This window comes from Thunnus albacares, chromosome 7, assembly GCF_914725855.1.
Source record: "Thunnus albacares chromosome 7, fThuAlb1.1, whole genome shotgun sequence".
NCBI lineage: Eukaryota > Metazoa > Chordata > Actinopteri > Scombriformes > Scombridae > Thunnus > Thunnus albacares.
In genome coordinates, this window is record NC_058112.1 from 16704548 (window position 1) to 16719318 (window position 14771).

A 14771-nucleotide genomic window follows, 5' to 3' on the forward strand; every position below is an offset into this window, starting at 1 on the left:
TTGTATCGCTGGTCTGTACCAGTCTCTGGGTATGTCTGTCGGAGCTGAGTTTTCCACTGAAGACGTGAGTCTCCTCTTCCGCAAAGTGTTTCATGTTCCCGCTAACAGGGATGAAGCACATGTGGCCATGAAGAAGGTAACAACTCAGATATATTTTAAACAACAAATGTCACCATGAAATCAGCTATCATTTGATTATTTTTTCATTTATCCTTAAAGAATATTTGTAATATTTGTACTTGTGTATTGTTCAGATTGCAGGAACTGATAACAGCTGGTCCTGTGTTGGTGAAAATGTTTTGGATGTTCTCCTAGAAATGGAAAGGGAGAGGAAAAAGAAGGAAAAGGTACTTAATGAAATGCTTATATGTGTAAATTGTGAGAAACCCAGTAACATATATGTATATATACAGTATATATATGATATTATCATCTTCAGTTGTACTGGGACCTCCAGCTTTTAAATTTGGGGAATCTCAACCCTCTATATGCGATGGACAAGCCAGTAATCATCAGTCCTCATGTGCTGAATTGCCTGCACCAAAGCACAGACTCTAATACCTTCAAAAAAGCTTACAACTCAGATTTAGGATCCTCACAATCCTCTACCCTTGACACAGACAACTCACAGGTATGTGCTTGAAAGTCAGCAGATTTTCTCCTGCAGGAAGGCCATTTCTCTGTTCATCATAATTTTGCCCTTACTTTCCTCACACAGAGGGAGAGACCGGCGGGAGGGAAAACACAGCACTGCAGTTTGAGAGGTGTGAAGAGGCTCAAGAAAGCAGCAAGGCAGTGCTGGGCCAGGTGAGCATCTTTAGTTCAAGAAACAGACACAAAAGCTTACTAAAGTAAAATTCCCAGGTCAAGACAATTATATATTTCTATTTTGTTACACTAGATACTTTGATTCTACCACAATACAGAGGGACACTTTTTTTTTTTTTTTACTCCATTCAACTTTACTCTACAGTCTGTGATGATTCTGTATGAAGGATTAAGTTTATTGTCACCTTGCAGATTGAGGATAAAAACAAACAGTATGATAAACTCAAAATATGATGACTTGCTGAAGTTTAAACTATAATTTAACAGTATATTGGAGCCACATTGTCCATCTACAGCATTCAAATGCTGCATGTGTGTTAAGGCAATGATTCAACCCCTGAATGGGACCATTTCTCAGAATTAGTACTTTTTACTTTTGATATCTAATACTTCCTTAACTTATGTAATGTTTGGAATGAAAGACTATTTTCACATTGTAGTATTTTAGAGGGTGTGAATATTTTTTCACCACTCAAAACAATTAACACCTTTATGTAATCTAAAAAGCCAACCCTTATACACTGAAATCTTATCTCTTTTGCATGCGTGCTTAATATGATTATAATGTTGATGTCTTTATCTCCTTAGATTGGCGACAGATGGTGTGCAAAGCATACTGGCCTCTCCCTTGCATGGCCAAATCCCAGGGGTCAGAGGTCAAGCCTGGGGCTTTGTCTCCCTGTCAGATGTCCTCCTCTTGGTGGGAGTGAAGTATGATGTGGTGACCCACTTGCTTTATACAGAAATGCTTCAGGAACACTACAGTAAGGAAAAGTTACTCTGAACTGTTGACACAATAGCACATTGAGAACAATCTTGTAACCAAGTAGAACTTGCTCAGCATTATAGAATCTGGTCCAGATGCTTCACATTCCTGCATTTTTTTTCTATCTTTCACTGTTTTGGTGATTCCACGGCTCTGAATGTCTGGGAGACCCTGCTGCCAGGGCAACGACACAAGGAAGAGGAGGGGCTGGAGGATCTTGCAGAGGAGGCTTTGGAATCAGGTGACATGCTCCGTTTGGCTGAGCTGCCGGGAGCGTTTAGGATATACAGGTAGCCCACACACACCAAGATTATTATTATTGTAATTTTTAAAATAAAATGAAAACTAAATATATGGAAATGTCTTCAACTGACAAGAAAACAACAATCAAAATACATTACAACAATATTTCTTGGTTTCTAAACTAACTATACAGCAGTAAAAATATATTATGTAATGTTGAGCAACCAATGTTACGATTCCAACTAGGAAACTCACCTTCAATTATCTATAAAAACACAGATATGCTGTACTGTACAAGTTAATATTACAAACCACCTGCAATTGTAGCTTAATGTGCCTCCAACAAAATGCTATAATATTTTTTTTTCCCTGCAGGGCCTGTCCTGAGTCCAGGGAACAGTGCCGGTCTGCCATTTCTCTCCTGTACGAATTATACACATCTCATCAACAAGAAAGGGACACACTGACAGTCCTAGGCGAGAGGTATTTACATTCGACATGAATCAGGTTCAGATCACACAAATTTTAAACAGTTTAAAGCTGCTTGTAGGTCTACACTTTAAAAATCAAGGTCATGTCATATTAGATGATCCACTTAACTTATTATAATCTTATTTACCTACTGTATAATCTTGCTCATCTTGAACCCAAAGCAGGTTAACATTATAGGAATTGTTTGCAAATACATTTTTATTCTAGATTGGACACTGCTGGGCTTCCATATCGCTTTAGCCAATTGATTCATTATTCTTTTCCCTTCCAGGCTGGACAGGGACAGCCTGAGACTAATGTGTCTGCACATCAGGTTGGCAACTCTTAGAGCGCAGAGAGCAAAAATGTCCTACAGTGCTCTTCTGGCAGCCCGACAATCCTGGGAGACATGGTGAGCCAACAAACATGTAAACAACAATATACATTGTACAATATACAACACTGGACATAAAAATCTCAGCTGTATACTCCCTGCACCTCATCTATCTGTTCAGGCCACATGTTAACAGTCCATGCAGAGCAGAGCAGGCTGTTTTGTGGCTACAGGGTGAAGAAGAAGAGCAAATGAAGTGCTCTATCTCAGTATCACCACAGCAGGTACTGTAAATCTGATTAGCGCATAATGTCATTACATTATTCTTGAATTGCATACACTATATTCTTTTGTGCGGTCATATTTTTCTCCAGTAATGCTCAAGGTGAAAAAGCATACACTACAGTAGTATTATCAGCAGAGAAACTCTGGCCCTCTCCCAGCAGGCACTGCTGCAGTTGCTGGTGCTGACTCATGAGCAGGAGAGGCAGCACCTGGTCCAGTTGGTACATGGGGTCTCCATAGAGGATCTGCAGTGGCCAGGCTGCACTGTGCCTCCAAAAGAGGGTAAATCAATATTTCTTCTTTTTCACCTGCTTTCAGAATTGGTTTGCTTTTATTTCCCTAAATCCCATATTCCATTTGCCATAGGAGATGACCATAAACAGGCGTCTTTAAGGGACGTCTGTATAAAAAGGCTGAGACAAATCCATGCCAGCGTGCAGACATATGGTGAGACTCAGATCCACTTAGAGCAAACTTACCCTCAGCTACAACCCCAGCCCCAAATGCAGGCCCACATAGGCAGCACACTGGCTGAATGGTCCCAACACCAGCTGGAAGATTGTGCTCTGCTCCTCTTGACCAATCTGCTGGAGCTCCAGGAGGTCCAAGCTTCTGCATTACTGCCAGCGCTGATGAACGAGGTGAGTCAAGACAGCCACAGCATCCAATCAAAGGCAAAATTCTATAATAAGTCACAAGAATTCAGAAATAATTATGTGTGTCTGTTAGAGTACACAGCATCTCCAAGCTCTGCGAGATGAGTATGAATCTGAACTTCAAGCAAAGCATTACACCAACCTGCTCCAACTCCTAATCTCAGATGCCCCTTTTACCTCAGGCTCTATACTAATTCCTAATACAAACAAGGCACAAAGCAGTAGCAAAGAGCAAATCCCAGCTGAGTCCTGCTGCAGTGGGCCCATTGAGGCCCAAAACATCAGTGATAAGCCACCTGGAGCTCTGACTGTTGTTTCAGTCAGAAGGGCCAACAGAGAACTACATGGAGTCCAAGCTGAAGATGGGACTAACACACAGGATGTCTGCACAGGTATTGCAAACGCAGGCAAACATACTGTATATGAACATATACTCACCACTGCAATTACAATAAACTTTGCTTTCTCCCAGGTTGTGGAGCAACAATGGAGGATCTGCCCTACTTGGAGATCTTGTGTGTGTCAGATACAACAAGTAATACTCACGAGCCCTTCGCTGCAAAGGGGGGAGCAAAGGATGAGGAAGAGGACAGAGCAACAAAGAGCCCCCAGAGTTATGAGAAACAGGGCTCACTGATCGCCCTTGCTTGGAGCAAACCACCAGAGGATGACACTGACTATGAGACAGAGGCTGCAGACAGAGACACAGCACAGAGCCAAGGTGGTGAGAGCAGTCTGCAGACCAGAGATATGTGCAGCACAGCTGAACACTCACAGTGTGAGGAGACTGCTGCAGAAAGCCACGATGAAGAGTTGAAACCCACTCTGTTCCAGTCTGGTTCCACAGGCCACCCTGACCAACAGTCTCAGCAGTGCAGCGCAGTAGAACAGGTACTCTCAGCAGCGTACAGCATTAGCATATAGCAGACCATAAAACACTGTGTTGCTGTCATTCTGTGTCATCTGATTCCTTCCCTTTTATATTTTATCATTCACTCATTAGTTGACCTTGGAGGCGAAGCCAATACCGACCCTGCAGGTTGTTCAACCACATCTCTTGGTTGACTCTCTTGACATTAAACAGCATGCCAATGACCTCTGTTCTGGAGCATCTAATGAGACATCCAACGGGGTAGAAGTGGTTGAGGTGGAAATGTGTCCCACTGCATCAGAGTCACAGCTGTGGGATCTGGGAGGGCCTGAACCTGCTCACCCTGAGGACCAGAAATATACCTCGCAAGCCACAGTAAGTGTACTGTTACTTCTTTGTGCAGCCAGGGCTTTTAACATTACTTTATGAAGACGCCAGTGACGCATCACTTCCACATTACTCTATTTTAAAAATAATTCTGCAGCTGTTTCCTGCTTTAAAGGCAGACTGTAGCCTCGCAGAGAGGAAGACAATGAGGGAATCCACACTGATGGAGAGAGAGAGAGCAAGAGAACCACTGTCAGCAATGGAGAGAGAGAGGACGATGCGCAACCTGGTGGACATGCAAAGAAAGGTCGAACAGAGGCAGCAGAGAGACAGAGAGAGACAACTGCTGAGGGTGAGAGAAAGTGGCACTGAAAGATTACTCAGATCATTGTAAGTGAGAGGCTGAGGAGCGCGGAGACATCTGTCATTGACATCTCGTTTGTCTTAGGTTCAAGAACGTCTGTCGATCATCCAGAACAGGAAGGCAGAGGAAGATCTGCTTGGCCTTAAACACACAGACAGGCTAAGACACCTCACACATGATCTACCACAGGTAAACATGTTGAGGGAATCTGTCTGCAACATTCTGATAAGTTTTGTATTATCACACTTTTAACTTTTGTGTTTCAGGAGGACAAGAACCAGCAGAAGACAGTTGTCAGAGAGCGACTGGAGCAGCTAAGAAGAGAGCGCTCTTATGTCATGCAGTCCAAAAGAGACAGGTGAGGGGTTATTTATTTGAATTAGACAACAAATGAATGTCTACCATCAATTTCTCCACTTTATTGTTTTTTCTTTTTTTCACTCTTAAGAAATACTGCAGGATTCAAGGAACTCCTGGGTCCAGTAACCCTCCACAGCAGAGAAACAGACGACGGAGAGGTCTGAGATACAAGAGCTGCTTAAAATTCTTGTCGGGTAAAATAGGAATTTTTAGTTATTTCCATATTCATGAAGGTTGCTGACACTAATAAACTTCCCATCACTAAGCAGCACAACAAATATATGGTTCTCTAATGATTCAAACTGTATCAATCATTGGTAACATGCTGTTGTGTGTAATGCTATAGATATTGTGAGTGGTGGCCTTCCTGTTTGATGTCATATAGAACATAAATATATCTCAAAATGCAGATTGTTTATATGAAAAAAAAGATCTCAACAAACTTATGGTGACTGTTTATTATACAGTTTAATTATCATCTTGACAAACATAAGCATCAACAGTAATATCATTTATCAATGACCCCTTTTATTTGTGTACACATTATCCCCGTGGCCTAAATTACATACACAATGAGTCGCAAAGGTGCATGTTAATAGTCTACACAAGTTCCATCATCTCTCCTTATATAGACATTGTTGGTCATTATGTTGTGACTACAGGAAGGACACTGATGTAGACTTTGATTGCACCTATGGACTGGGGTTGTATTTACAGGATGTGAGTACTGTAACATGTCAAAGGACGAAAGCTTTGCTAACAACTCTATGATGGGGAGATATGTATAATACAGAGGGTTGGGTGTGGGCCCAGTAGTTTTCCTGCAAGAGAGGGGGATCTCTCGGCCCAGTTGTGTGGAGGGGGGGGCGAGGGGGAGACTGTCTACATGGGAGAGATTATCAGCAAATAAACATTCAGTTGTTTCCTCTTTAACTGATCTTATATAGTGTCCACTCACACTGCAGTCCGACACAAAGCAGGAATACCTATCATCCTAATAAGCCAGAACATTCCACAGCAGCTCTCACACACTGAGCCACTGTGTTACACACATACATACAAAATACACGAGTGTGTCCTCAAATGAAGAGTACACAGCTTAGGTTCAAGTCATGTGGTCTCGAACACACTAACATTAAAACCAAAGACAAAAAAGCTTAAATTCCAAACTAAAAAAAACAAAACAAAAACTGTGCCTGGCTGATAGGTGCTATACTCAGAGTTTTAATATTCTAGCAATGTGACAGCTGGGAACTAAAAAAAAAGAACCCACAAGTCCCATTTTCAAAACATGAGAGTTCACCTTTGAGGATGAGGTGCATTATTACCATGTGCGGTTCCCAGCAGGCTGTGCAAATGACACACTTTTCAGGCTGTAATCAGGTCAGCAGGGCACTTCGATTTGTGAAATACATGAAATTTAAACTGGTGTGGTGTCTGGACCCAGGATCAACATGTGCAAGATCTTCAGCGAGAAAGCAGCATGCGCTTGTGTGTGACAGACTAAACTACACCTTATACAAGATAGTCAACAATATTTGCATTTTATACACTAGACTGGTGTTTCCCACAGTGAAAGGTAAAAGCCTAGGATGAAAACATGGAGGTCCACATCAAGTTCTGTCAGTGAACCTCTGAGAATGGGACCACCTTCTTGCTGGAGGCTTTAATGAGCACTACTGTCCAAAAACACAAAACGGTCATCACAAGTCCAGCATCTCTCTGACTTATGGGCACCATGGAACTGAGGAGGGTGGATATACGTGTATTTGTATTTGTGTTTTGTATCTCTTTTTCATGGGTATCATGAAAGAAGAGAAATGTGCGTCAAGTTTTGAATGGTGTTAGCAATGGGACTCAAGGGATGTTCATGTATTTATGCTTTAATGTGTGCGCATGTCTTTATGCATGAGTCTTTCTATTGGTGTGCACACTGCACCCCTGGGCCATGATGGCCTCCTTCCTCATCAGAACTATCATTATAGGCCTCTCTCCTGGCTCCACCTCCTGATCCTTGACTCCGGTCAAAATCTGTCAAGTCAACTTCCTCCGCATCCGCTGTGATAACAGGATTCTCCGCACGAGCAGGCAGCAAGCACTCGAGTTCCTGAAAGAAATTGATCATTATTAAATACACAATGACAGCATAATCATTAGAGCAGACTGGAGTTTAAAATGTGCAAATCACAACAACAACTGCAACTCACATTCAGCTTTTCAGGGCTAATCCAGTTGTTTTCAGGGAACTGGACGTCAAACTTGAGGTAAAGGTCTCCCTTCTCAAATGGGTTTCTGTATTGAGGCATTCCCTCTCCCTTCACCATACGAATAGAACCTGACACACACACACACACAGCAACAAAAGGGTGTAAAGACATGTGGCATGCAGACACATAAGGACCTTGTGGCCTTGGCTTCTGCAATTTACAAGCTGTGTATTATATACTGTGACATAAGCAGGGTTTTCCGATTCAAATAGATCTTCATTTGAAGATTTAGTATATGCCTTTTCCCATGGATACGTGAAAAGTTGAATGTGAAACGTTACTCTCACGTGGTCCACCTTTGGTTCTTCGTGCAACTAGATCTGGCCATGTGAGAGACTAGTGAACCTCAGTTGAATCAAAAAATATGGCGGGAGCTGCTGCGGTACTTTCTCAACGTCATACAGCTTACTAACTTTACCAGTTAACATTTGACTGCAGACTACTCTGACAGTAAGGATGCAACAAACTCGTAATATTCATAAATCTGCATTGGAAGATATGGAAGAGATATAGTTTTTGCAGTGTGGGCAGTGCACTTCTTGCAGCATGGAGAGGAGTAACGTTAGCCGCCAGTCTGGAGCAGCAGCAGCAGGAGTCAGTGCAACGTCACCAGCTAATCTGTAGTTGTCTTCAACAGTAAATTACTCAGCACTGACTAACACCAAACCTTACACCAAGCTATTTTTTGTAGTTAAATTATTCACATCGATCTCTGACTGCTCAGAGGTGTGTTGTGCTAATTGTTAGCTAATGGTCTGTTAGCTTAAAGAAATCCATAGCTGACCAGGTTAACTAAAAGGTAATAACACACTCCTGTCCACGTGATGCGTATTGTCTCTGCACAACACCCTCTGCACTAAAGAAAGCACTTGTACTATTTTTATCTGGTCACTCAATACTCACTGACTGTAAACTCTGTAGAATTGCACTATATTGTGTTGACTGAAGTAGTGTGTTGGTCTTGTTAAATAAAAAGTACATGAATGTTTCTCTCATTCTGCCAATGTGAGAAATTGATGATGAGAAACAGCACCAGTATTTTCAAATGTCCACCAGGACGTTTGATGATTTTCTCCGTCAGAATAGCCCACTGTTACACAACACAACATACACAGTGAGCCAGTCAGTTCAGCAGAGCAGTTTGCTATCACCATCACATCCCCATACTGCCATTCATGTGCACAGCGTTTTCCCTGCCTATCTAACTCAAAGGTGGACCGCCTTTGTATTACTGGCCGCCATCTTTGTTGAAAATACTGGCATGTCATGTTGACGGACCAAAAAAGGTGGAACTCAACTGTGAGGGCAGCGCAGCAACCGGACAGTCTACAGCACGCACACACTAGAGTTATCTTGTAGTTCATCTTCAAAAAAGGCAGCGGTTGCAAGCATGATTTGATTTATTGACCCAATAATTACCTTTGCGAGATGAACATGAAGTATATTGTGAACTTTCTACGCCGTCATTCAGAGACTAACATTAGCGGAGCAGCGAATTCCAGTAGTAACAGACGAGACCGGCTGACCAACACACACTGCAACATTTAACAACTTGGAATAACTCTGAAGTGAAGAAAATAACTCTGTTCTCAGTCTGTTTCACCTCAAAAACCCTGTGCTTGCTCAGCGTCTTGGACAGCAATGTCTTTCCCCGGAGCTTACAGTGCAGCAGAAAGGCTGCTCTCCACTGCCGGAGACATGATGTTAATAACAACACAGCAGGGCACTCTGCCTCCCCCTCATACAGGCAGTAGACTGTAAGATGCTTTCAAATGAATTAATTCATTAGTTAATGCAGTTAACTTTTCGAAATAAAAAGGCTGCGGTCCATTTATCTTATCTGCCAGTCATGTTTCTTATTGTTTTTCAGCAGAATAATGACACCAGTGAAAGGTTTGGCACACAATATACTGAAGCAAGAGACTGACAATAGTGCCCCCTTTTCTATTCAATTGAGAATTTGGTTTTGAATCAAGAATCGATAGTATGGAATTGGGAGATAAGTATAACGTCCCAGTCTTACAAAATAGACACCATCATTTGTCACAACCTTCATTTTCCATCTTGGTATAAAATTCAAATCCCTATGGACACTTTCATCTGTCAAATCAATTTTCCACTTAAGCACACGACACTCTAAGGTACATACACAAATCGTGTATGCCACAGCAAGCACATTCTCCAGTCTTTTCCACCTTTGTCTCAAAAAAATCCAGGTAAAAACCCTGTGTGCGTATTGTATCTTGCAGATGTGAAGTGTTGATTTCGGAGGACATGCACAACCAACACTCTAAATGGACGCAGGATACATGAGGCAGCCATCACGCGCGCATGTAGTTAAAAGCAAGCAAGTCTATCTGCGACATTTCAGGCACCTCAGTAATTTCATTAGGGAACTATAGATTCTTATGAACAATATGATGGCTTGTTAGCTGTAAAAATAGCTGGAGAAAGTGCCACATCCAAAATGTATCATCAATTGGCTCATTGTGTTTGTTTCTCACTGTGATTAATTCAGCAACAAATATTTCTACACATTAATCTGCTTTTGTTCACTAAATGTCCATCAGAACAAAAACAAAAAAGCAGGAATGTGATGAAAAATAGATAATTCGCGAATGTGGTATGAAGACATGTTTACCTGGCTCTATGACCTTTCCAGGTGGGTATTTGACAAGCAGCTGACGTCCATCGAGGTGTGTGACAGTCATCTGGAAGCCACACAAAGCCTCAACCAGGCCAATACGTTGGACCATGTGAAGGTCACTGCCATCACGGCGGAATTCCTGATTTAGATAAAAATCCAAAAATTTGTTGCCAAGGTTCACAATTGTTGTTCATCAAATAAATGTAGAATGCTTCCTTAAATAACAGCTTTTCTATTGTAGCCCTGTTAATAAACACAGCCTAACAAATCAATATCAGAATCCAGGGCAGACAGGTGAGGTACCTCATGTTCTTTCTCTTGTAGCACCAGGACGATATCTCCTGGTTCAACGCCTGGTGCTTGGTCAGCTTCCCCAGAAAATGTGATCTTCTGTCCGTGTCTCATGCCTTTGTCCACATGCACCTCCAGAAGCTTAGTTTCCTTACACACCTTATGACCCTCACACTTTTTACAGCGGTCCTTCTCATTGATCACTTCACCTAAACAAGCACACACACACAGGTTAGACACAGTCAGAGTACTGTTGTGCTTGTGATTCTACCTATCCATTTTTTTTTAAAAGTAAAGTCAGTGTGTGGGTGTTGACAGACATATTACCCTCTCCATTGCAGTCTGTACAGACTGACTGCATCTGTTGAACCATCCCGGGGGCCAGCTGTCTAATCATGATTCTCATACCTCGTCCTCTGCATGCCACACACTTCTGCACGGCTCCGGCTTTACCGCCCTGACTAGAAGGCAAACAGTAAAGCGTCAGCATTGTTAGCAGGAATTTCTATTTATGCATAACAGAATCACTGCAATTACATCCCATCATCTGGCTGGCCTATAAAACTATAGATTATTAGGCTGTTTTCAATCCTTAAACATTCAAAGCAGACTCACCCATTACAGGCAGCACACAGCACATTCTTACTGAGCTGTAGTTTGGTGGTTTTGCCATTGTAGAGGTCTTCAAGAGAAACTCTGTGTGACAAAAGAGTTATAAGTGACACAAAAAAATTTTTTAACCACCCACTAAAGAACCCCAACACTTTTAAAGTACAATACTTACTTCAGAGGGTGTACCATATCATCTCCTCTCCTCCTGCCTCCATTGCGTCCTCTGCCCTGTCCCCCCATGAACCCAAACAGTCCTCCACCAAAAATGTGGGAGAAGATGTCGTCCATCCCAGGCCCTCCTCCTCCTCCCTCCCGTAGTCCCTGTTCTCCATAGCGATCATAAAGCTCCTTCTTTTCTGGGTTTGTCAGTACCTCATATGCAAAACTGATCTCTTTAAACTGGAAAAAAGAAAAACAAGAACACTCAGGATAGGATGAAAAATCATTTAATATATGACAGCAATGTGGGCCAACTAGTTTTGTGTTTCATGAGTCACCTATTACAAAGAAAAAAAGAAATACAGACAGTCAAGTCTCTTGTATCAAGGTCTTGTAAAAACCAGGGTTGAGTCACAAAGCAGCAGTAAAATAAATCAAAAACTGATGCACTCCTCTCTAGAGAAACACTGTTTCATATTCTGAACTCTGGTCTGTACCTATTATTAACCCTCAAAGAGTTGGGCTGTGTGTGATCATGACAAATAAAGTTGACATAATTTCTTGGTTCCAACTGTTGAGCAACTGTGGTGCTGCTGCTGTTGCTCTTATTGTAAATTATAGTGTTGCTGCTGTTGCCATTGAAAATGCTTTGGTGCATCATACCTTGTCTCCAGCATCAGGATTCTTGTCAGGATGATATTCTTTGGCCAGTTTACGGTAGGCCTGTAATGAACCAAAAATCAACATAAACAAAGCTGCATGAGAGCCTAGAGCTCAGGTATCAATAACCGCATTACCTCTCCTTACCAGTTAAGGGCTAAACTTGTGGGCCTGCTGTCAAAAAAAAAACATGCGAGAGCATCGCAGCCTCTGACATGTCAAGACACTTATCACTCAGGTGTGAAGAAGACGACAACAAAATCTTCATGCGAAAATATGCATCTTTTTAAAATTTTCCTGCTTAACCAGCAACTGTCACGATCTCCTGGTAAATTCGGAATCCATCAACATAACACTAAAGGCACTTCATTTCGACATACATTGTCGACATACATTTGATTCGCATTACTCGCTTGATGTTTTCTGCCAGGAGAAAACAGCTGGGATAGATGACAGCTATCTTAAAAATAGTTCAGACTTAATCGAGTTATATGATTCATTTGAGTTTACTGAATATAAGATTAACCCACAAGAGGTCATAAACATTTGGTAAAATGACTCAAGTCACGTTTGGCAAGGTTGACGTTGATTTGCTGTTTATAGACAATTCGTAATTAACGGTGTGAGATGTTTGAATCGAGTTCTGAGTACATAGCGACGTGAATTTTAGCAACGTATAGCTACCGTAACGTTAGCAATACGACGAGTGGTATTAACGTTAGCTAACGTTTGTCATTTAAGTAAAAAAAAAAACATCCAAGTTTATCCATAAACATATAATGTAAATAAGTACGTCGTGATTCACGCCAAGTTTAGCGTCACCACATGCCACATAAACGTTGTGAACACAAAGGCAGATTTGTTTTCTTAGCATATTTTTGTAAGTGAGCTGATAAGCTAACATTATTTGCTTCGTCGCTGACTGACTTGGCGGGGGCTATTTGCTGGAATTTAGCTAGGTAGCGTTATCGTCTAGTAGCCGGCAAGCTAACGTAACTAGCACACTCGTGGTCACCGGAGTAATTCTGGGTTTCCATTTCCAAACAGGCTAACTCTTATCTCTCCAATACATGTAGGAACGATGACAAAAATAAATACATTCTCAATTATTTCACCAACACCGATGTATAACTCGATTGCCTTACAAAGCGCAATGCAAGCAGTTATCTAGCTTAGTTTTGTGGCTAGGATAGCAAACTCACAAGCTGCTTCTGATGAGCATCTTGATTCGCTTGTTTCTAGGCCATATTTCAGTACCACTCTTCCTATTTTATTATGTTCTCACTCTTATCAAATTTCTCTTTTGTTTCTGCATTTGCTTACCTTCTTAAGTTCATTTTCAGAGGCAGATGGGGAAACTCCGAGGATGTCGTACAGCTTAGTATCCACGACGCTCGACATGATGCTAACCGGCCGGCTGCCACAGAAAGAGCTTCTGCGGAGGTTCAGCTGAGAGAGGGGCCGACGCAGGATCCACCGGCAGGGACCGTCCGCGGCTGCCAGATACTACGACACACATAAACACCCACTCGGAAGTACATGCCCAAAAACAGCAACCATAGTAAGAGTTAGCCAGAGGGCTTATGTATTTACAGTAAATTTGCCATTTATTTTCTCAATTGAAAAAACAAAATAGTGCGTGGTTGTTATGGAAACCATTAATGTTGCGCTATGTTATAATGCCCGCAAAACGTTCCATAAATTAAGTTCAAATGGCTGAAATAAAATTTTAGACTCCCCAATAAAAGCAGAAAAAATGTCGCTGAAAATGTTTAATCGGCGTTTGTCCAAATATTCACTAGAAACTGCCGTTATCTACATAACACAGGGTAGTTTACAGATTAGGGAAGGTCGTTAAAGTAAACTACTCAACACTGTGTGAAAAATAAAGTTTTCCCTTGAGGAGTGAAATATTTTGTATGGAAGCCGAGAACGGCTATGTTTGCAATTTTTTTTTAAAATGCCATTATCTCGAGATCACGAGTTAACTATCTTGTTATCTCAAGAAATCTAGCTTTGTTATCTCAAAGTAAAGAGATAATCAACCCGTTATCACAAGAAAACAAAAGGTTGTTTCCTTTTATTACTTATGTTTATCAGAGATCAAGAGTGCCATGTCAACATGCATAGATGGCATCTTGACAACTGTAGCAACTGATCTAAGTTGAAAATGTCAGATCAAGGATTACCTGTTATTATTAATAGCACCTTTATTAATGACATCTGTGTCACAGCCAAATGGCAAGTTGATTAACTCCTGGTCATAATATGATTGGATGTTTCATATTGGAGAAACACTCAACAATACCTTTCAAGCATTTTCATATTATTAGACTTAATTAGAGAAAGGAAAGTGGGGTGGAGAGAGGGAATAAGAGCCAACATATTACAGATTTGAACCCCTGTCCTTAAGAGCACTGACTGTGCTCGATCTCAATAGTTGAGCAATCCATGTGAGGGAAACATGGAGAGGAGAAAACAGGAATAAACAAATAAGAATGAGCTCCACCCGTGATAAATCTCGTGATAAATTATCTTATTATCTCAAGAAATTGGCCTTTTGTTTTCTCAAGATAACAAGATAAATTAACTCGTGATCTCAAGATAATGGCATTAAAAAATAATTGCAA

At 41.4% G+C, this 14771-nt stretch overlaps 2 protein-coding genes across 3 annotated transcripts; one reads left to right on the forward strand and one right to left on the reverse strand.

The window, feature by feature from the left end:
• The first annotated feature begins 1687 nt into the window (after positions 1-1687).
• On the forward strand, positions 1688-6752 carry LOC122985746. Of its 2 annotated transcripts, none has more exons than XM_044356626.1 (13): positions 1688-1884; positions 2213-2320; positions 2601-2720; positions 2824-2926; positions 3089-3209; positions 3294-3568; positions 3657-3975; positions 4056-4474; positions 4587-4829; positions 4939-5133; positions 5230-5334; positions 5412-5503; positions 5594-6752. In XM_044356626.1, exons 1-13 carry the CDS (start codon positions 1841-1843, stop codon positions 5667-5669), a joined length of 2220 nt encoding a protein of 739 aa, XP_044212561.1. In that variant the 5' UTR covers positions 1688-1840; the 3' UTR covers positions 5670-6752. The 2 variants fall into 2 exon arrangements, with proteins under 2 accessions (XP_044212561.1, XP_044212562.1); XM_044356627.1 differs by having other exon boundaries at positions 1689-1884; positions 4957-5133.
• dnaja2b (DnaJ heat shock protein family (Hsp40) member A2b) lies at positions 5949-13963 on the reverse strand. The gene is made up of 9 exons (XM_044356628.1): positions 13465-13963; positions 12145-12204; positions 11495-11721; positions 11326-11406; positions 11038-11171; positions 10723-10919; positions 10414-10558; positions 7713-7840; positions 5949-7612 (listed from the first exon to the last, which is right to left on the reverse strand). Exons 1-9 carry the CDS (start codon positions 13540-13542, stop codon positions 7424-7426), a joined length of 1239 nt encoding a protein of 412 aa, XP_044212563.1. The 5' UTR covers positions 13543-13963; the 3' UTR covers positions 5949-7423.
• Between the last annotated feature and the right edge of the window lie 808 nt (positions 13964-14771).